This window comes from Varanus komodoensis, unplaced genomic scaffold, assembly GCF_004798865.1.
Source record: "Varanus komodoensis strain SLA01 unplaced genomic scaffold, ASM479886v1 scaffold20_1, whole genome shotgun sequence".
Taxonomy (NCBI): Eukaryota; Metazoa; Chordata; class Lepidosauria; order Squamata; family Varanidae; genus Varanus; species Varanus komodoensis.
Genome location: NW_025335587.1, coordinates 5,565,206 through 5,587,667, shown reverse-complemented (window position 1 = coordinate 5,587,667; position 22,462 = coordinate 5,565,206). Strand labels below are relative to the sequence as shown.

General features: G+C 39.1%; 1 protein-coding gene across 5 annotated transcripts in view; it reads left to right on the top strand.

Annotated features, from left to right (window-relative positions):
* Window positions 1-22,462, top strand: part of USP24 (ubiquitin specific peptidase 24) — a 103,893-nt gene that overhangs the window by 6,904 nt on the left and 74,527 nt on the right. For all 5 annotated transcript variants that reach the window (XM_044430472.1, XM_044430471.1, XM_044430470.1 and 2 more), the window contains exons 2-9: window positions 11,316-11,481; window positions 14,396-14,463; window positions 15,612-15,755; window positions 16,347-16,469; window positions 17,206-17,241; window positions 19,424-19,489; window positions 19,876-19,941; window positions 20,816-20,890. In XM_044430472.1, coding sequence (XP_044286407.1) covers window positions 11,316-11,481; window positions 14,396-14,463; window positions 15,612-15,755; window positions 16,347-16,469; window positions 17,206-17,241; window positions 19,424-19,489; window positions 19,876-19,941; window positions 20,816-20,890 — 744 coding nt within the window. The remainder of the gene's footprint in view (window positions 1-11,315; window positions 11,482-14,395; window positions 14,464-15,611; window positions 15,756-16,346; window positions 16,470-17,205; window positions 17,242-19,423; window positions 19,490-19,875; window positions 19,942-20,815; window positions 20,891-22,462) is intronic.

The following is a 22,462-nucleotide window of genomic DNA, read 5'->3' as shown; positions in this document are numbered from 1 at the left end:
TGAGAGTTGCTAATCCTTGCTTCTCTTGCTATTAAAACTCATTTTTGTCCTAAACTTAGAAACCTTCACTGACACCTCTAGTTTTAACCTAAATTACCAAGGTCCCATAATGTGTCACATGGTCCATTGACTCTTTCAGTAGAATTTTAAGTAAGACATATGCTCCTAATTGCTTATACTGGTCATGTGTTTTTGCTAGTTCTCATTGATGGTGTTTTTTTGTGATGGGAAATATAGGCAAAATGTTATCACTTTACAGTGTGATATACTTCTTACTAGAAGATAATACTTGTCTGTATTCACTTGTGCAGCTTAGTGCTACATTCTGAAATACATTCTTTTATGATGGTGGTGCTAAGAATTGATACAGTAATTGATGCATTGGACTTCTTTCAGTGTATTCCAAGTGTTAACTTTCAGCTTTAAAGTATTTCAAAGTTCCAGTAAAATCTGTTGCTGAACTAAATTCCAGATGAAGATTAAAACATAATACGATAGAAATGTTTTATCATTTGTAGTAGTGGAAGGTCGTTTATGCATGAAACAAATAGCAACTCAGCTGGGCAGGAAGTGTTTTTCTGATAACATTCAGCAGAGACATTTTCTGGTCATCTTCCCAGTCAGAAGTTCTATTCAATGACAGCTGCTTAATAAGGAAGTGAAATGGCAAAGGAGAATGGGGCTAAACAGAAAAAGCCAGTAGTAGAAGTTAATTTGAGCAAAAGCATTTGAATGCTTTTGAATAAAAACAGTGGTCTTTTATAATAAAAAGCCTGGGAGGCTTTTTTTGTAGCTTTAAGTTGAAAAAACGTATTTGTAGCAAATAAAAAAAAATGGAGAAAGGCGAGATTGAAAAGGAGAATGAAGGGCTGAGAAGTACAAATATGTTCAGCTTCTAATGAGCTCCTGATTTAGGTGTCAAAACTCTTCTCTCATTTATCTCATGGATGCCTTCTTTACTTTACTCATTATCAAAAATTTATGGATAAATCTTTCAAGGTTAGTTTTAACTAGCAAACAATTTACATTTGTGGAAAGAAACAACAGAAATTGCAACTAATTCATGTGTAACTGTAATTGATTGATTAAACAACCCATGGGGTTTTGTGCATGAATGGGAAATAGTACTTTCACATTTTCTCAGCAACTCTCAGCCAGGTCTTGCTTGGCTTCTGAGTATAACATGGAAATCCAAATCACCAGTTTGTTAGGGGTAAACAACTCATTGTTTAACCCATGGCTTGTTTTGAATAAACTGCAGTTAATATGGATTCTCACATATCAACTAAGCCACCCTTCAAATAAACCATGATGAATTGGTTGCATCCAGAGCAATCTAAGGTATGCCCAGTAGTCATGTTGGGGCTTGTTTTTGATCCCCTTCAGTCCTCTAGCCAGCTCTGACACATATCTCAAGAGGCATTACAGCAAAATCTGTCTTGTCCCCCTTCCTGCTTCGATTGCTGCAGCTTCTCATTTCCTGGGTTTTTTTCCTGAGTGCCTCAAAAATGTGCAATTGAGATCATAATTTTAAGTGTTCATTGGTCTGTTGTGACTGCACACTTGCAACTGTGTCATATGTGTATTCTTGGTCTGTTTCAGCTTCTAAAGGGAGCATGGAAATGGAAAATGTGATGTAAAGGAAATTGACAACAGAGGGTGGCATTAAGTTAATTTGTTTACAGGTGTGAAAGCAGTAACACTAAGAGAAAGGACAGACCCAATAGCTTAAATCAAAAGTTAAGAAGTAAGAAGGGGAGTGAAAGGAATAAGTGCACCAAAAGTGTTTGTGGGGAACAATACCCACAAATGTGCAAATTTTCTACTTACTTCCCAGTTCAAAGAAATGCATGTATATTCTCAGCAGGTTTTAAAAACCCCCTAGAAGGATGGTAGAAGAGGACAGAAAAAGTGACTTGCAATATTTACAACTCTGTGATCAGCCAACAGCAGCAATTCTTATACCACTGCTGTGGAGCTCACTCTTGCCATCCCATTTGACTGACTGCTTTAGTGCTTTTTGTCCTTAAATTGTCAGGAAACCACTGAATAACTGCAGTGGTAACTGATCTGATCTGATCTGAAAGGTGGATGCAAAAAGTAGAAGTTAATATCCCCTCCCCCCTTTCTGGAGTAGCTGGTAACTCGGAAGTTTTGAAAAGGTAGACGCTCTGAGAAGTGCCATTTCAACATTAAAGGGGAAAGGATCACATTGTCAAGAGGCACATTTTGTTATCTCCCAGTTGCCCATTTACTAATTTTGTTCCTTCCCCCGCCACCATTTCCAGTGCTTTTGACTTGGACTACCTGGTCCCTCCATTCTTACTGTTACTTGTTCCCACCATTCTCTCACATGGAATATGCAATCCCTTTTTCTCAATTTCCTTTTACCTACTCTACTTTGCTGCTCACTTTTACAGCTGAGACAGATAGTTTACTTTCACTTGTTATCTGAGTGGACGAGGTAGCTACTAGATGCTCACTTGCTTTTCTCAGTTCTTAGTTCATTTTCTTGAAATTGTTACCAGCCAAATCTCTTCTGAGCTGAACATCCAAGTCTACAGGTGGTGACTATGCTCCCTCCTTCACCTCAGACAGTTCCGGTAGAAGGGTTTCCTCAATCTTATTTCCCAGTTCATTCAAGAGACGCCCAGAATTAGTGAGAGAGTGCATAACGAATAGTAGTGTTACATGCTAGCTGCAAATTTCTCTTCCAGAGTTGGTGGAGACACCAATTGTTGCTAGGCCTAGTTTGCTAAGCAAGATGTGTGAGAAGAGTATGTTTTCCTGCTTTTGCCAAGCAGCTCTGTAGCAGTTTATGACAAATCATAATAAAGTCATTCTACCAGTTTTGAACAACACAACAAATAATTATGCATAAGAATAACCCTGCTTCTTAGTATATTTTGTTCATGAAAATACTAGCTACCACATCAGAAACACTCTGGTTCAGATGACATGACAACCCACCATGGCTGGCTGGCTGGCTGGCTGGCTGGCTGGCTGGCTGACCAACCATGCTGGGTTATCATATCATATCAAAACCCTGCCATTCTGCATATGAACCTTGCATCAAGAACATAAACAGGACTAATCTTTCTATAGAACAGAGCATAGCTTGTAGGACTGAGCTACCAAACACCTACAGTTTCAGAAATAGCTCCTGATCTCCATGTGCCTATGTACTATGCCAAGCTGTTGACAGGCTGGCACAGCTGCTTATCTTTTACCACTATCTGTTTTTGAACTTTAGGTTGTGGTACCCACTAGAAAGGGTAGAGGTTCAGAAATAAGTGGGTAGGGTAGGTAACAGATTGGATAACAGGATTGCAAATACAGGTTTATTGTGAATCTAAAGTGTTGATTCTCACTTGGCTTCCAAAGCACTTTCCAGAATTGCCCTTTGAGTTGGGTTTATGGTTAATCTCAAACAAGAGGTGATTCTCTTCCTCTTTGCTAATGACTGTTTCAGAATTAGAATTATTGTTATATGTTGCATTTATACCCCGTTTTTCTATCTTATAAGAAAACCAAGGTGGCTTACAAATTTTTACTCCTTTTCACTTTATTCTCACAGCAACAACCCTGTTAGACTGACCCAAAGCCACCCAGTAGTGTCCTGGCTGAGTGGGACTGGAACTTAGATCTCCAGAGTCCCAGTCCAGCTCTGTTAACTACCACACTACACTGGCTCTCAACATTTATAACTTTCAGTAACATATTTACTGAACTGCAGAGAACTGATTCAGGAGTTATTTCCTGATTACTGTCTTTCTTGAGGGTTAAGCAATAACTGTGTGATACCTTTTGGCCTTCTGTTGAGAACTGGCCTTGTTTGCAATGCAGCCACCGTGGATGATCTTGTTCGTAGACCTGATGCAGTGATGGTGCTGGCAAATCAGAAGTCATTAGATATATACGGAGTACCACAGCAGATGAAATATGTATCTGGGATATGATGGAGCAGTTGAACTTGATGCTGCTGAGAGGGCAGACGAATGGCTGCTTTTGCACAGTAAACAATGTTGTTTTCCCTCAGAGAAAACTGCTCTTTTAGAGAAGCTCTGACATGCTTAAAATGGCACTTTCTCACATCATAATTCAAACCCCCCAAAATTACTTCTAGTATACTGCTGATACAATTCATCTTTAAGAATCCTGTTATTATAGAAACTGTATATCTTGGTAGGATCATATCCTTTATGTAGCATATGATACACAATATGAAGACATCCAAGAGTTGTACTTCATCTATTTATAACCATTGGTTTAAGAGAGAAGACACATTGAGAAGTGAATTAAGCAGTTATTTGAGTAATAAAAAAGCTTTGCCATTGAAAACTAGCTTTGCGTTTGAGTAAAAATAAGACAGGAGTTCAAATTTTTGCTGCTCTCTTATATTTTTGTCGTCTTTATCTGTCATTATACTGTATCTCTTGATACTTTCCAATGTAGCTCTATAATCACAGGGAAGCTTATATTATTTGAAATCGCCTCTAGCCAGTTCAGCATTGATGCTACCCTGAGAAAATAGTTTCCTGTTCTATAGTTCTTAATGTGTGCTCTTGGAGAGAGGAAGCATTAATTTATAAATGTGCAGTTGTTTTTAATACAGAGATAGTATTTGTTAGACCGGGAAATGAAAGCAATAAATGAGACATTCGAATAGTACTGGGAAAATAGAAACTGTGACTGATTTTGAAACTTGTCCAAATATACACACTGTTCAAAAATAGCTTGCTCAGAGACTAGCCAGTGTACAGCAAGTCATAGTTTTAGTCTTCTTCTGGTAGCTTTGCGTTTCTGAGAGTTTTGTTAAATCTATGCTTGGCACTACTTTGCATCCTGTTGGCATCTTTTAAAAAGGCAAATCTTAAGCTGAACACTTACCACCCATCTTGATCATGGAAAAGGACTTCATAGTCTTCATTGCTCTGAGCAGTAGTGAACGCCTTAGATCCAGGATGCTCAAACTTTCTGTCCATAAGAAAAAATGGATAATGCAACTTTACATGAATTTTAAGAAATGATGTTTATTTCCAGATTTGCTTTTGTCTTGGTTAGGAATAAGCAAATTAAAGGAAGCAGAGGGTGGGGAGGGGCTGGTAAAATGATAAGAAGCTATATGGTGAGGAAGTGACACAAATGACCTCACTGTCATACTATAAATAATCAGTGAAATGGGCAGTCCATGCAGGCTACAATTAGTTGGAAGTGGATAAGCTTCAAAATGTGAAGATCTAGGCAAATTCAAAGGAAAATCAGAACAATTTTATATTAGGAAATATTTTTGTATAGAATGATGAATATATAAAGACATGATTATATAAAGACCTATGCAGTTTTCATTCCCCAAAGATTATTTATAAAAATGATGTAATAGAAATATTTTATACTTTCCAGGAAGACTAGAAATGTAAAATATCTGGAAATTGTGAAGCCTTGCAGGGAAATAGCTTATCTTTCTTAAGACATGCAGCATAGCAGTTTCTTCCATTCTTTATTAAAATTATGTGCATCCTGCCTCACCCTGTTGTTCTTCATACATTTTTGGTCTTCAGGTACAACCAAAATAGCCAATAATCATGAATGCTAGGAATTCAAAACATCAGGAGGGCACTAGGTTGGGGAAGGCTAATCTAATGTATACTTTATTAAGAGGCATTCAGGCATGCTCCAGTGATCAGTGCTACTCATCGTATTATCTGAAGGAAATGTGCAATCTTGAGAGTTAGGTTTTTGTTCTGTTTATGAACTTGTTCTGTTTAGATGCTATAGCAGTGAGTGAATGGAGTTTTAAAACACATGTATGAAATGAACATTATTGGTTATCCTGCCACTTTTACCACATTCAGCAAGAACACCTGTGGGGTTAATCCCACCTATATTTCTTTAGGAGCTGGGGCTGTGGGGGGGGGGGGAGTTGTTGTTGTTAGTCACGAAGTCGTGTCCGACCCATCGCAACCCAATGGACAACATTCTCCCAGGCCTTCCTATCTTCCACTATCCCCCGGAGTCCACTCCAGCTCATGCCAACTGCTTCAGTGACACCATCTAGCCACCTCATCCTTTGCCGTGCCCTTCTTTTGCCGTCAATTGTTCCCAGCATTAGGCTCTTCTCCAGGGAGTCATTCTTTCTCGTTAGGTGGCCAAAGTATTTGAGTTTTATCTTCACTATCTGGCCTTCTAAAGAGCAGTCAGGGTTGATCTCCTCTAGCACTGACCGGTTTGATCGCCTTGCGGTCCAAGGGACTCGCAGGAGTCTCCTCCAGCACCACAATTCAAAGACCTCAATCCTTTTGCACTCAGCCTTCCTTATGGTCCAGCTTTCACAGCCATGCATTGCAACTGGGAAAGCCATAGCCTTGACTATACGCACTTTTGTTGGCAGGGTGATGTCTCTGCTTTTTAGTATGCTGTCTAGATTTGCCATAGCTTTCCTCCCAAGGAGCAAGCGTCTTTTAATTTCTTGGCTGCAGTCCCCATCTGTGGTGAACTTGGAGCCCAGGAAAATAAAATCTGTCACTACCTCCATTTCTTCCCCATCTATTTGCCAGGAAGTGAGAGGACTGGATGCCATATTCTTAGTTTTCTTAATGTTGAGTTTCAAGCCAACTTTCACGCTCTCCTCCTTCAGCCGCATCAAGAAACTCTTTAGTTCCTCTTCACTTTCTGCCATGAGAGTGGTATCATCTGCATATCTGAGGTTGTTGATATTTCTCCCAGCAATCTTAATTCCAACTGGTGATTCATCTAGCTCCGCCTTTCTCATGATGTGCTCTGCATATAAGTTAAATAGACAGGGCAACAATATACAGTCTTGCCGAACTCCTTTCTCAATTTTAAACCAATCAGTGGTTCCGTGTCCAGTTCTCACTGTTTCTTCTTGACCCACATACAGGTTTCTCAAGAGACAAATAAGATGGTCCGGTACTCCCATCTCTTTAGGAACTTGCCACAATTTGTTGTGATCCACACAATCAAAGGCTTTAGCATAGTCAATGAAGCAGAAGTAGATGTTTTTCTGGAACTCGCTAGCTTTCTCCATGATCCAGCGTATGTTGGCAATTTGATCTCTAGTTCCTCTCCCTCTTTGAAACCCTGCCTGTATTTCTGGTAGTTCTCAGTCCACATACTGCTGGAGCCTAGCTTGTAGGATTTTGAGCATCACTGTGCTAGCATATGAAATGAGTGCAATGGTGCGGTAGTTTGAACATTCTTTGGCATTGCCCTTCTTTGGGATCGGAGTGTAAACTGACCTTTTCCAATCCTGTGGCCACTGTTGAGTTTTCCAAATTTGCTGGCATATTGAGTGTAGCACTTTTACTGCATCGTCTTTTAGGATTTTGAATAGCTCAGCTGGAATACGGTTGCCTCCAATAGCTTTGTTGTTGCTCAGACTTCCTAAGGCCCATTTGACTTCACATTCCAGGATGTCTGGCTCGAGGTCAGTGACCACCCCATCGTGGTTATCAGGGACATTAAGCTCTTTCTTGTATAGTTCTTCTGTGTAATCTTGACACCTCTTCTTAATCTCTTCTGCCTCTGTTAGGTCCCTGCCATTTTGGTCCTTTATCATGCCCATCTTTGCATGATATGTTTCCTTCATATCTCCAATTTTCTTGAAGAGATCTCTGGTCCTCCCTATTCTATTGTTTACTTCTATTTCTTTGCACTGTTCATTTAAGAAGGCATTCTTGTCTCTTCTAGCTGTTCTCTGGAATTCTGCATTCAATTGGGTGTATTTTTCTCTTTCTCCCTTGCCTTTCGCTTCCCTTCTTTCCTCAGCTGGTTGTAAAGCTTCCTCAGACAGCCATTTTGCCTTCTTGCATTTCTTTTTCTTTGGGATGGTTTTAGTTGCTGCCTCTTGTAAAATGTTGCGAACCAGGTTCTCCAGGCACTCTGTCTATCAGATCTAATTCCTTAAATTTATTTGTCACCTCTACCGTGTATTCATCAGGGATATGATTTAGGTCATACCTGAGTGGCCTAGTGCTTTTCCCTACTTTCTTCAACTTAAGCCTAAATTTTGCAACCAGAAGCTCATGATCTGAGCCACAGTCAGCTCCTGGTCTAGTTTTTACTGACTGTATAGAGCTTCTCCATCTTTGGCTGCAGAGCACATAGTCAATCTGATTTCTGTGTTGACCGTCTGGTGATGTCCATCTGTAGAGTCGTCTCTTGGGTTGTTAGAAAAGAGTGTTTGCTATGACCATCATATTCTCTTGACAAACTTCTACCAGCATGTGCCCTGCTTCATTTTGTACTCCAAGGCCAAACTTGCCTGTTAATCTGGTTATCTTTTGGCTTCCTACTTTAGCATTCCAATCCCCCATGATGATAAGGACATCATTTTTCAGAGTTAATTCTAGAAGGTGTTGTAGGCCTTCATAGAACTGGTCAACTTCAGCCTCTTCAGCACCAGTGGTTGGGGCATAGACTTGGACTATTGTGATGTTGAATGGTTTGCTTGGATTCGAACTGAGATCATTCTGTCATTTTGGAGATTGTATCCCAGTACTGCTTTTCCTACTCTTTTATTGACTATGAAGGCTACTCCATTTCTTCTGAGGGATTCTTGCCCGCAGTTGTATACCTGATGGTCATCTGAATTAAATTCACCCATTCCTGTCCATTTTAGTTCACTGATTCCTAAGATGTCGATGTTCAGTCTTGTCATCTCATGTTTGACCACATCCAGCTTGCCTTGATTCATGGATCTTTGCAGCATCGGACTCTCCTTTCACCACCAGATACATCAGCAACTGAGTGTCCTTTTGGCTTTGACCCAGTCGCTTCATTCTTTCTGGCGCTACTAGTACTAGCCCTCCGCTCTTCCCCAGTAGCATATTGGACACCTTCCGACCTGAGGGGCTCATCTTCCGACGTCATATCTTTTTGCCTTTTGGTACTGTCCATGGGGTTTTAATGGCAAAGATACTGGAGTGGGTTGCCATTTCCTTCTCCAGTGGATCACGTTTTGTCAGAGCTCTCTGCTATGACCTGTCCATCTTGGGTGACCCTGCACGGCTTAGCTCATAGCTTCATTGAGCTACGCAAGCCCCTTCGCCACGACAAAGCAGTGATCGGGGGCGGGGGGAGACTGAGGCTTAATAAAGCTATCAGACCATACTTTTGGGGGATGCTTCCTTAGCTATAAAGCCTTTAAAAGCTGCAACAAAAATAAAAAGGATAACTCAGTAGTCTGCCCTCAGTGGCATAAGCATAGAACTGCCACCACTACTAGAGACAAACTTTCAGAATGAACAAAAATAAGTGATTTATTGAGGGATTATTTTGTTTTTATTTTTGCAGAAGAAAATAAAACGTGACTTTTTAAATAATATTTTGAGATCACTTAAAACTGCTTAAAATAAACATGTTTGGTTACCATGCCTAATAAGAGAGTTGTTGTTCTGCCCTGGCTGAATAAATAATCAGTAGGTTTTCCTTCAAACCAGATTACCCAATACTCTATCCTACCAATTCTCACTAAGAGGAACAGATATACATTCTAGTCTTCCTCCCTGCAGGTATTCCTGCTTCTTCTGGTTTCTACAATGATTCGGATGTTTGAGGGGCAATTTTCAAAAAGTAGCTTGCTACTCAGACATAAAATAGGAAACTAAAATGTATTATAAATAGCATTGCTTTGGTAGATGTTATGGGTTTTGAAAATCCCAGAATGCTCAGTGTTACGGGACTGGTTTTTCGGCGCCAGGTAAAGACCTTTTTATTTAAACATCATTTCAATTGTTAAAACATATGATCTGGCCAGGGCAACTTCTTCTTCCTTCTCTTTCTCCTCCTATATTTTTATTTTATACTGATAATTTTAATTTTATTTTTGTAAATCAATGTATTCTTTGTATTTTTATATTTAATGGTAATTTATTATGTACTATTGTATTTCAATGTATTTTATCATGTTGTAAGCCGCCCCGAGGTTTCGGCAAGGGCCGGCATAGAAATGCTATAATAATAATAAAATAATAATACCTGCAACATCTACCAAAACAAATCAAGTCTGCACTCTCTAGCACCATTTTTAATGAGCCTGTACTGAAATCTGGCCTAACAAAAGTTTTGTTACTTTTCTAATAGTGAATGGAACAGTTCTGTGGAGAACTTAAAAAGCAACCATTTTTGGTGGCATTTTTATTGGTCCTAATAAAGGTATTGCTTGATTGTGAGGCTTGGATTCTTCTCTCCCCACCACCGCCCCCACTACTCAGACTATGGATGTTTTATTTTTGGACAACCTCAGCTGTTTTTGTGTTTATGTGCCTTGCCTGTTCTGGGCCTGACTGAATTCTAGTTTGTACTCCATCTATGGCTAAAATGTGTGTTTTTTGCTAGCTTCTTCTCTTCTTTTGATTTATTTTCATAAAAATAAATAAGAATATGCCTTTTCTCCCATCTGAGGAGGGAGGGCCCATGAAAACAAAAGACTGGATGAAGGCAGTTCACCATTTTATTTGTGTCTCTCCCATTCCTTTAGGGCATATCAAATTATCTAGTACTCCCTTGGGCTTCTTTACCCATTGCATCAGAAAAGCACTTGGTTACCTACACTTAAACAAGAACATTAGTTCAAAATCAGAGACTATTGTCATTACTATAGTTAAGTTGGATGTGGTTGCCTTATTCCTGTCCAGACACAGTAGCGGTATCTGCAAGGCTCTCAGAGTAGAAAGAAACCTTCAGCAAATCAGGAACTGCAGACGGTCCTCTGCTTTCATTCCTTTCCTACCTGATACGTGGCATGCTTGATATGTGCCGTGGGCATATCTGGCAATTTGAAAAAATGAGTTAGACACCACCACAAAATGGCTGGTGTGGGATATGTGGCAAAGGCCATGTTGTCTACCCAAAAGACTGAGCATAAGGCAGAGGTTCTAAGCTCCAACATACTAAATCATTTCTTGAACCCACACTTTTCTGCATGAACAGAAAAACTGTTTCACAGTGATCTTTTTTGCTGATAAGAAAGTGGGTGCCCCTCACCCCCCAGTGTGTGCCATTAAAAATGTGGCATACATCATGCCCACATGAACCACATTGCCTATCCCTGTGCTGCCATTGTATATGTCCTTCTGGTACATGTTGTAACTTCTGGCAAATTTTGCCTTTGTAGCATTGTCATGAAGCATGAATCATGCAACAAAGCGAAGCAGACTTAAATATGTGTGTTCATGTTTGAGAGCTGATTTGTATTTGGAATATCTCATATTCAAGTATGGGTCTATCATATTGCTTCTCCTTGTCAATTAAAACAACTGAGAATGACTTCAAATTAGTTCTTCTCTCAACAGAAGAATGATGAAAATGGGAACTGCTCTGGAGAAGGCATTGAATTCCCTACAACCAATCTTTATGAACTGGAGAGCAGAGTATTAACAGATCATTGGTCCATCCCATATAAACGAGAAGAGTCTCTTGGCAAGTGCTTAATTGCATCCACTTATCTTGCAAGACTGGGTAAGTTGCCAGAAAAAGAGTTTAAAGTGGAATCATAACATTTTTGGCTGTTTTTCTGCTAACGTGAATCATAGTAATTTGATATCTTGTCAGTAGAAAAAGATAAAAACTGCCTTAACTAATTCAGATATGTGCTGCTAGCAATTTTTTTAATTTTGCACATCCTTTTTCTTCTGAGCAATAACTTGGATCTCATGATGTTGGTAGAGTGCTATGCATTTTTCAGTTGATGTTTCTCCCTTTTTAATCACCAGGGGAAATATTTTTACTTAATCACTGCCTAGGATTGCTAAGAAGCAAAAGTTCATAATTGATAAATTTAGTCTGAGATGGAAATACTTGAGGTACAGTTGCAATGTGTACTGTTTATGGCGGAAACACTGTTTGGCAATGTTCTATAAAAATGTTGCACCTTTGGAAGAGTTGGTATAAACCTAAATTAATAACTTGGTTGTGATTCAGTTGGGAGCAGAACAAAATTGGCTTCTGCTATGTTTCCTTGGAGCCAGGTACCTTTATTGCATCACAAGAAAAGAAAGTAGCTATCTTTTGTCCACTGAAGGCTTATAGGAATGAAAGTGTATGGCAACATGCATGTTGCCAAGGGAAGTGTGACTTTGCTGAAGTTCAGCTTTGTACAGCACCATGTCTGCCCTGAAAATTCCCCCACCCCTGCTGCACACATGTGCACATCCGCATTTTTAATGAGATCTATGTTGGCAAAGGCTGCGGTTGCTAAATGACAAAGAGAACAAATACTTGTTTGTTGACATAAGTACTTCCCTTTAGTACACTTGCATCAGAGCAAATGCAAATTATTATGAGGTGTACTTTTTAAAATTTGCTAACCCATGTGGAATAAGCTATGAATGGAACACAAGTGAAAAGACACATTTTCATGGAAAAGTGGGGTACAAATACAATGCATTAAGTTTTGAGAATCATTTTTCTTAATGTGGGAGCAGAGCAGTGCAGCTGTTTTCCTGAAGCACAATGCAAAAGTGTGCTGTTTTGCTAGTCTGCATTATTTATATGCTAAGCTCCCTCTTGTTTAGGCAGCATATATCCATCATGGCAAAACTGGAAAAATGTCAGCACATGACATCATAGAACTTTCTGCACTGAATTACAGGGATAAGCCTTATTAATAAGTGTTCAGATTGCCTACCTACATACATGTACGTTTGCTATTTCATAGGATTTTACAAGCTGTGTAAAATGACTAAACCATAGGAAGTGCATTTGGTTTCCATTCAATTCTCATGGATGCTGACTTAGCTCACCATCTTTTGTTTAGAGTGTGTTTTTGTACTGGTACCAAGACCAAATATAGGTAGTCTGTATTCTTTACTCAAACATGACCACATCCTTTCTCTAGGATAAAAAAATTGATTAGTTTTTAAGTTGAGGACCCAATCTTGTATTCTTACATTTTTCTTTCACTTTACCTAGCCACCCACCTCAAACTTCCATCAGAATGTTTTAGATGAACAGGATTTGTACAGGTGATAACTGCATGCCCTTTCAAATATAGAAGCCAATTCCAAAGGAAAATAAATTCCCTCCGGTTTACATACATGTGTGTGCCTCACCTCCCTTGTTAACTGAGGACTAAATGAAAAGCTTGTAACATCATGATGTTCTGAACCATTGTTTGGTTGAATCATATGTCCAGCAGACACTGTTTATCCCTTAGCTTTTACCCAAGCATCTTGTTTCCTGTATTTGCCAGTTTAAGAGATGTTCTTATCACCTGATGCCAGTCTAGTCATCCACACACTTCTATCACACATACTAGTAACTATCTTACTTGGGTCACCCTTTTGTATTACTGTCTATTACTGTTGCACTATATCATCTGGTAAGTTCTGCCTGCAGCCTTTGGCGGGAGATCCAGTGAGCTATTTGGCTTATGCAGGAGATCTACATTACTTTCATGGAATTGCTGGTATTCCTACAAATAGCAGTCTGCAGTGTTTTATAGTAAGCTATTTTTGAAAAGCATATATCAAAAGCCGCTATGCCTATGGTTCTCTGGATCCTGGTCTTTTGCAGCAGCAACTCACCCCTTCCCCTTTGACCATAATATATATGGACCAGAATTACTTACTGTTACAGGCCACTATGGCCAGGTTCTCCTGCCACCAAGTTTATATTCTTTTCGGCGCCAGGTGGAAACCTTTTTATTTGAATGATATTTTAAAAACCATTGATTTTAAAGGGTAACAGTCGCTTCTTTGATCTAATTTTATCTGTTTGTATTCTTATTGATATCCATCATTCCTATTTATTGTTCTTGTTTATGGACTGTTTGATTCTTAAATGATTTTAATGTTGTAAGCCATCTGAGACGTCGTAAAGGATGGCATATAAATGTTTAAAATAAATAAATAAAATAATTACCTCTGGAGGATTTCAGCTTGTGTCATACTAATCCAAGTGGCAGGATATGGACAGTACTCAACCCTAAATCAAGCCATACTTTTTTGAACATGTTCTTATTCTCAAGCAACCTATTCTGCCTAACATAACAAGCATAACAAACAATTCAGACAATATAACAAGCTATGGCAACTGCGAGCCAGGGCCTATATATTGACAATGACAGCCACCACACACTACAGTGCTCCAAGAATTAATTAACTCTCAGTATCTTGTGAAAAACATACTGGCCCTGGAAATTTAGAAAGTAGTGTTGGTTCTTTGTTGACTTTTAGAAATATAATATCCTTGTTTCCCATTATGTCTTTGGAGTCTTTCATTCTTAAAACAACTTGCGTTCAGAAGTGGTATCACTGTGGACCAGCCATCTGACAAACTAGCTGATTTGGCTGGCCCCATGAATTTCAGTCCACTGGAAGCAAAAACCTTGCAGGATCTTAACTTTTTTCTTTATCTCTTCCCTCAAAATAAGGTCTTTCAGATTCTGATGAAAACTGCAGGAGATTTATGGATAGATGTATGCCTGAAGCTTTTAAAAAGGTAAGTGCAAGAGTAAACTATAGGGTAAACTTTTGTGGACAGGTCTGGTATGTGAGTCAAACATCCAGTTAACATATAGTGGGAAATCATTGGCTAATTAACCACCATTTGCTATTCATGAGGAAGATGGCATGAACAAGCATGCTGTTCACCTTCTATCAACAACTGATGAGTGTCAGTATCATAGATTGTAAGCATGATCTGCTAGCAGTTAATCCAGCAACAAATTATGGATTAGCTGCTGGGTTATCTAGACCTGAAACAACCCAGTGCCCCAACTTACATGTCATATTTAGCAACTTGCAGCTCACAACTAAGTTGAGATTAAAATTTAAAGTGACTGATGCACAGCAGCATGCAATTGCTTTCTGCTAGTCATGCATGAGTTTATTAACTCACAGTAATTAATTGAACTAGCATAAAATGGTTTGCTTTATTGTGACAGTTGCTTCAGATGTTTAACAAACAAGTTAGGTTAAGTATTTAAATAGAACTGAATGAACAGTCATGGGGGAGCAAAGCAAGCACACTGCTTGGTAGGAGTTTCTAGTCTCCTTTGACTTTCCACATTTTGTTGTGTTATGAGCTTATATTGAAAAGGATGTAATTGGCTTAGTTGCCACTTAATATACACAAGATACTCACCACTGAGAGGACACAAAATATTTTTACTGTAGCATAAAAGTGAATATTTCTGCAATTACTGTAATGAAAAGTGAAAATTTACAAAAGCCCAGATTTACAGGATAAGAATTGCATTTCTTCTGTGTATTTCACACATGCAGGGATGTTACAGTTTGTAAAATAGCCAGCTGAGCTTGTGAAAAGGGTGCCAGAAGTTAGAACAAGAATGAAGCTATTCCTCTAGCCACTGAAAAAGCTGTGCATACCCCTTCTAGTATTGAAATTTGAGGGGTTTTTTTCTGAACATGGTTTGGCTAATAAAAGATAGCTGCTTCAAACATTTATTTAAATATTGTCCATAGACAGTTGCCAGTTGTTCTTGACAGGTTTCAGAGATGACATCAAAAATTAACTGTTTCTAAGTGGGAAGCGATAGTATTTCAGTGCCATAGGCTAGTGAAAAGGTACTCTTCTGTAGATTTATGCCAGCATTTTATTATATAGATACTATGTTCCTTTTGCAGCTGTTGACATCAAGTGCTGTTCACAAATGGGGTACTGAAATCCATGAGGGAATCTACAACATGTTGATGCTACTAGTCGATTTAGTTGCTGAGAGAGTGAAGCAAGATCCTATTCCCGTTGGTCTTCTGGCTGTACTTACAATGGTATTGTGACAACTTGTTCTGCCTCAAGTTGTTCAGCATGAAAGTCTTGGAACTCAGTATCTGTTCCTAGTAAATGCACATATTTTAAATGAAATTGCTTTGTTACATCCTTTTACATGGTGTAAAACTTTCCCCTGTATATTATATGCTGTAGAATGTAAGTGCGAAGGTGCTATTCCACTCATGTCCCATAGGCACCTGGTTGGCCACTGTGTGAGCAGATGTTCCAACATGGCTCGTGTTATATAATTATATCCAACCATGAGATATAGCTTCCAGTATAGTGAACAGGATTAAAGTTACAAAAAGTTCAAATTTTCACTTATTTCACTCTGTATTATTAGAAAGTGACAATATATACTTGTGGAATCTTGGTTTGGTTTCTTCTTTAGAATTGTGTGATGATCTCCGAGGAAGTTTTTAGTTGCCTTGAAAGAGGGAAAACCACATTAGTCATAGGCAAAAGGGCTGTTATTTTTTTGTTCTTTTTGGAACAGCATTTTTTTTCAAATTATGAGAATAATTGATCATGAGGTGGTTCAACTCTAACCATATGTGTGTTTTTGCCATGGCATTCGTTTTTTGACATAGGCTCTGAATCCTGACAATGAGTATCACTTCAAGAACCGAATGAAAGTATGTCAAAGAAACTGGGCAGAAATATTTGGAGAGGGCAATATGTATGCTGTTTCACCTACTTCTACTTTCCAGAAGGTAAATATAAACATGCTTCTTTTTAGAAATGATACATACTTTTGTTACATTTTATTGTCTGTATCATGTGCATCCCCTGAAATAAACATCTACAAATTTTTCTATTTGGCATATCTTAACAGAGCTTTTGCCCTTTCTAGTGACTGGCAGTTTCTTGTTTCTGCTACCTTGGCTATAATAACCTCTCATTAATTATCAACAAAGGCCCAGTGTTCATACCCAAGTCTTAGTGGCAACCACACTGCAGCAGTACCACCCTAAGACGCCTTCAGTTTCAGTTACCGTATGAACGTAAATCTCTTTTGAACTGGGTACTGGCATAGAAGAAGTAATATAATTTCCGTTGCTGTTTCTCTAGCTAAATTGGGTTTCATTCATGGATCTTTCAAACTTTTCATTTCCTTGGGTTTGTTTATACCTCTAATACTGCCTCTGAATTTCAGAGCAAGAATCACTAGGGTACAGTTGCTTTTGAGTCAGCAACCTCAATGTTTCATATTGTCATAATACATTATAGTTTACAATGAAAAATATTAGTAAGTGGATAATGCTAATGCGAACACCCAGACTGCCCTTTCTGGACAATTATTGGCAAAGAATATTTGGTTTGCATTGCAATACCACTCATATATGAGGTAATATGGAGCCCTAAATGAAATAGGCAGTTAAAATGTCAATATTTTGCAGAATTATCTTGGAAGCCCATTACCAATTTGTGAATTTCTTAATTGTTTAGGAACCTCATGGATGGTTAGTCGACTTAGTGAATAGGGTAAGTTAATGTAAAAATAGTATTCATTGCTTATTTTTAGCCATCTGTATATGTGTGCCATTGTACAGACTCTTAAAGCAAAATTAATGGACTTCTAAGTAAACGTGTGCAAAATAAGCCATATTTTTATTATTATTAATATTATATTGCTTGATCCATTTCAGTCAGAATTCAGACCTGGATTCGGAATGGAATCTGCCTTGGTCGTCCTGTGGGATGACCTATGCTGGGAGAGAGACAGGAGAAGTGCAACCTTATTGGTTCTCTTGGACCTCTCAGAGGCTTTTGATACCATCGACCATGGTATCTTCTGGACAGGCCAGTCAAGTTGGGAATAGGGGACACTGCTTTGCACTGTTTCCACTCCTACTTGACTGGCCATATCCAAAAGGTGGCGCTGGGGAATTATTGCTCTGCGCCAGGGCATCTATGCCATGGAGTTCTGCAAAATTCTATTTTATCCCCTATGCTCTTTAACATCTACATGAAGCCACTGGGTGATGACACTCAGCTCTACCTTTCTTTTTCATTAGACACAAGTATCACAGTGGATGTCCTGAATCAGGGCCTGGCCTCCATAATGGATTGGATAAGGCCTAATAAACTGAAGCTTAATCTAGATAAGACAAAGATACTGTTGGTGGAGAGTCTGTCTGTTCAGATGGATGATATCTTGCCTGTTCTGGATGGGCTGCACTCCCCTAAAGAACAGGGTTCGCAGTTTGGGGGTGCTTCTGGATCCTGAATTATCTCTGGAATTCCAGGTGAAGGACTGGCAGATGCACTCATATAAAGTCAGTCCTCTACCATCTTCACTGGCTCCCAGCTGAGGTCCAGGCCCAATTCAATGAGTTAACACTGATGTTTAATGCCCTAAACAGCTTGTGGCCAGGGTATCTAAAGGAGGACCTCTTCCTGTTAGAACCTACCCAGCACCTTAGATCTGCATCTGAGGCCCTTCTGAAGGAACCCCCTTCTCAGGAAATAAGGAGGGTGGTAACATGAAGAAGGGCCTTTTCTGCAGTTGCACCCCACCTTTAGAATGAGCTCCCCCAAGAGATTCGCCTGATGTCCTCCTTACAGTCTTTTAGGCGCCAGGTGAAAACCTTTTTATTTTGATACTATTTTAATTGTTAACTTGTAGCATTTTAACCATGGGAATGTCATTGTTATGGTGCATTTTATATTGTTTTTAATGTTTTTTATTTGTAATTGTTGTTTTATATTTTAATCTCCATTTTATTATGTTTTACATTTTATTTTGTATTTTTTGCTGTAACCTGCCCAGGGAGCCTTGTGGCTAATGGGGCAGGTTAGAAAAGTTCTCTTACCAAAAGGTGCTTACAATCTAGAGTAAACAGGGGGAGAGAAAGGGTTGGAAGGCAGAATATAAACAAATGCAGTTACATGTACTTAAGGTATGTTTAAGACAGGAGTGACAATTAAGGAGTTAGATAAAACTCTTGTAAGGAATATGGGTTTGAGGAGGGATTTGAAGTGAAGGGAGGTAAAGGGTGGCAAAAGAGACCAAATGGAGTTGTAAGAGAAAGCCGTGATTGTCAGGCACTGCAAGATGGTAGAATCATAAGATGGTGGTCACATGAAGAGGAATGGGCCAGAATTTGTGCTGGAATGTAAAATGGGAAAGGAAGCAAATGAAAATATTTGAGGAGAGGCATCCTTTGAGCAACAGGAGAAGTGAATGATTCTGATGGCAAAGTAAGCAAGCTTTGCCACTGTATTTGGGAACACAACTAGAATTCTATGCCAAATCTACCAAATCTATGCTCAGAATATAATAAAAGTGTGTCTGCTCATGTTCATACATGCAAAATTTATTCTTATCATAAATTTTATTTGGGATGTGTCTGAGGTTTCTTAGTGAAAAGCATGCTAATTCCTTGTTTGGTGGGGGAGATAAGGCTTTTAAAGGGAAAGCTGTGTACTGAAGCAACACTGTTAGCATTTATCCTTTTCTTATGTTATATTAGTTGTTTTGGCTTTCTCCTTGATCTAAAATCTTTAGACTTGGATTCCAGTTGATGGAAATGCTCACATACTCATGCCCATTTCTGAGGTGTGTTGGATGGTTTTTATAACTCATGGTTCAAAGAAGTCTTATTTGTTACATGCTTGTATATCTAACATTTTTCAACTTTCTGACAATTTTATTTTGGGTTAGTTTGCAGAATTGGGTGGATTTTCTGCAATCCAGTCTAAACTTCATTCAGAAGATATAGAACTTGGGGTAAGTTAAAATTCTTCTCTATTTTGTTCAAGTTTAATGGTAGTATATTGTACATGAGTACTCTGAGCTTTCTGTTGCAGAACTGAAGTAACACATGCATCTTGACATGTGCTGAATGAAACAAATACCATTTCTAATCATGTTGCTTTAACTTTCAGTTGACAGCATGAAAAGCACTGCTCATTTGCATTACCTGTGAATGGTACCTGCTGCTCCAGTGGTCAAATGAGAATATTGTTTGTTGTGCCTTGTTTGTTAATGTATTAGTTTCTTTCACTGGATACCATTCTCCTCTGGCATGTTTCTTACACACCAGAGTCAAATTCAGGCACTTTTATGTGTGGTCTATCTGGCCTATGTTCTTAAATACCTTCTCTTTCTACTAGGCAGTCTCTTCCTTGGTTCAGCCTTTGGGGGTTTGTGCAGAGTATCTCAACTCCTCAGTAGTACAGGTAATGAACATCTCTTTTTGATAAGTTATTTTTGGACACATAAATGTAGTCATTTGGTATAACTTTTTTAAAATACTGCAGTTAGGGACTTGTGTCAAACCTGTGCTATTCATAAAAAATGGTTATGTTTAACAGGAATAGCATCACCTGGTTTGCATGAGGATAACATAAGGTAATTTAATGAACACCATTATGACATACAATTTGCATTGGGTAGTATCTGTTTGCATTGGGTAGTATCTAAAGGCTACATGAGTAAAAAGTCTTTCTTCCCCACCACCACTTCTGAAAAACGTATTTTAATAGCCTTCAAAACAGTGTGGGCAATTTTGATAGATGCTTCAGTGGGAGAGGACATTTGCCCCCAAATGGGTAATAGAAGTTTGCTCCCACTGTTTGATTTTGGGTGCTTTTTTATTCCAAGGCCTTCTAGCCATCTGGGGATGCACTTCAGGGTTCTAACCAGATATGGAGGCAGGGTTTGGTTGGTTGCATTAAGAGCTTTTAACTTAAGCAGCCTCTGAATAAAACCCATTGCAATACATATTCATTTGTTTTGTTTTGTCTTCAGATACCCTAACAACAAATTGGCTTGCATCTGTTTTTGTTGTACATAGTTTGTATTAAGTATTGGAATACTAGCATAAGATTCCAGCAGTCTCATATATGAGTTGAAACCCCTTCAACTCATGTTGATTTTTGCTTTCTTATTCTAGTCTTTTGTGCCACATTGAATCCCACACAGGAAAGTTCCCTGACCTTCATAAGGGGTGCAGGGAGGAAAGCAATTCTATGTGTGGGAAATCCATTGCATTGGGAAATAAAGTGTTCTCTTTAATATATAGAATGACTATATTTTGGGGTTTTTTTACAGCCCATGTTGGATCCAGTAATTCATAGTATGATTAAATATGTGCAGAATGTTGAGGAGAAGGACCTGAAAGACAAGGTAGAACCCTTTCTTTCTTTCTTTCTTTCTTTCTTTCTTTCTTTCTTTCTTTCTTTCCGAAATGTGACAAAGAATTTTTCTTCCACAGATATTTCTTTTGCCAGTTATGTTGCTCCCATACTAATAATGTATGTAGTTAATTAATGCCTGGTGATGTGTTTATGCTGAAACACAACAAAAGTTTAATGTTAGGAAACTTTGCCTTTAATGAGAATAGTTGCAATGTGTCTAGTACATTTTTTTCGTTTTTGTACTTTGTTCAGTTTTTGACTGATTCACAAAGGTGCAAATCTCCATTCCACATTCAGATTTTTATAGCTATATAGTTGTTTGCTAATCTGATATAAAAGAAGATATATCTTTATTTCTTGTGTATGTCCACAAAGGTGGGAATTCTTATTTCTCATAATGTATATCCACAAATATGGAGTTTCATTGCCATTTATTTTATCTAGATTAGTGATAAAACTGCACATTTTTCTAAAGTAGTAGATAACTTATTGCTAAGTATAATGAGTGTAAGGGTACAGACCCTGTTAAGACAGTCCACTGCTAGAGTCCTATGGGTCTGGATGGATTCCTGAGGACTCTGAGGGATTTTCCAGTTGATAAAGCTGGCTGATTTGTGGAATGGAGAAATGACCAGGGCAATTGACACAATCGCTCCTAAGCATCCTCTCCCATCATGTAGAGCCTGCTTGGTGCCATGGTAGATGCCTGAACTGCAGACAGTGAAGCAGGCTGGGAGATGACTAGAGCAGAGGTGAAGGAAATCTCATGACGAATCTGACCAAGCACATCTTAGAGCTCATTATTGAGCCTATGCTGTGACAGTGAGGACAGTGAAGAAGGAATTCTTCTTGCATCCTCACAGTTCTGTCCAGCTGAGCTTTTTTGGGTGGTGCAGGGCCTATTACACTCTGGGCCCAAAAAGGACTTTATCAATACCATCAATAGCTCACTGTGTCCCTGCTGGTTCTCCTGGATCTCTCAGTGGCTTTTGATACCATCTGTCATGGTATCCTTCTGGATAGGCTGGCCAGACTGGGGGTCAGAGGCACTGCTTTGCAGTGGTTCCACTCCTACCTGGCTGACCGGGTCCAGAAGATGGTGCTGGGGGATTAAGCTCTATGCCACGGCAACTTTGCCTTGGAGTTCTGCAGGGATCCATTTTATCCCCCATGCTTTTCAACATATACACGAAACCACTGGGAGAGGTCATCCAGAGGTTTGCTGGTGAGTCATCAGTATGCTGATGACACGCAGCTCTACTGCTCATTTACATCTAGTCCAGGTGAGGCAGGAATGGGTTGGATGAGGGCCAATAAATTGAGGCTTAATCCAGACAAGACAGAGGTCCTGTTGGTGGCAGTTCAACCTTTCAGGTGAATGATATCAGCCCTGTTCTGGATAGGGTTGCACTCCCCCTAAAGGAGTGCAGAGCTGTCTCAGGAATCTCAGGTGGCAGCAGTGGAGAGGAGTGCTTTTTTCCAGCTTTGGCTGATTTAGCAACTGCACCCTTACCTGGATGAGCAATGCCTAGCAACGATGACCCATGCCCTGGTAACTTCC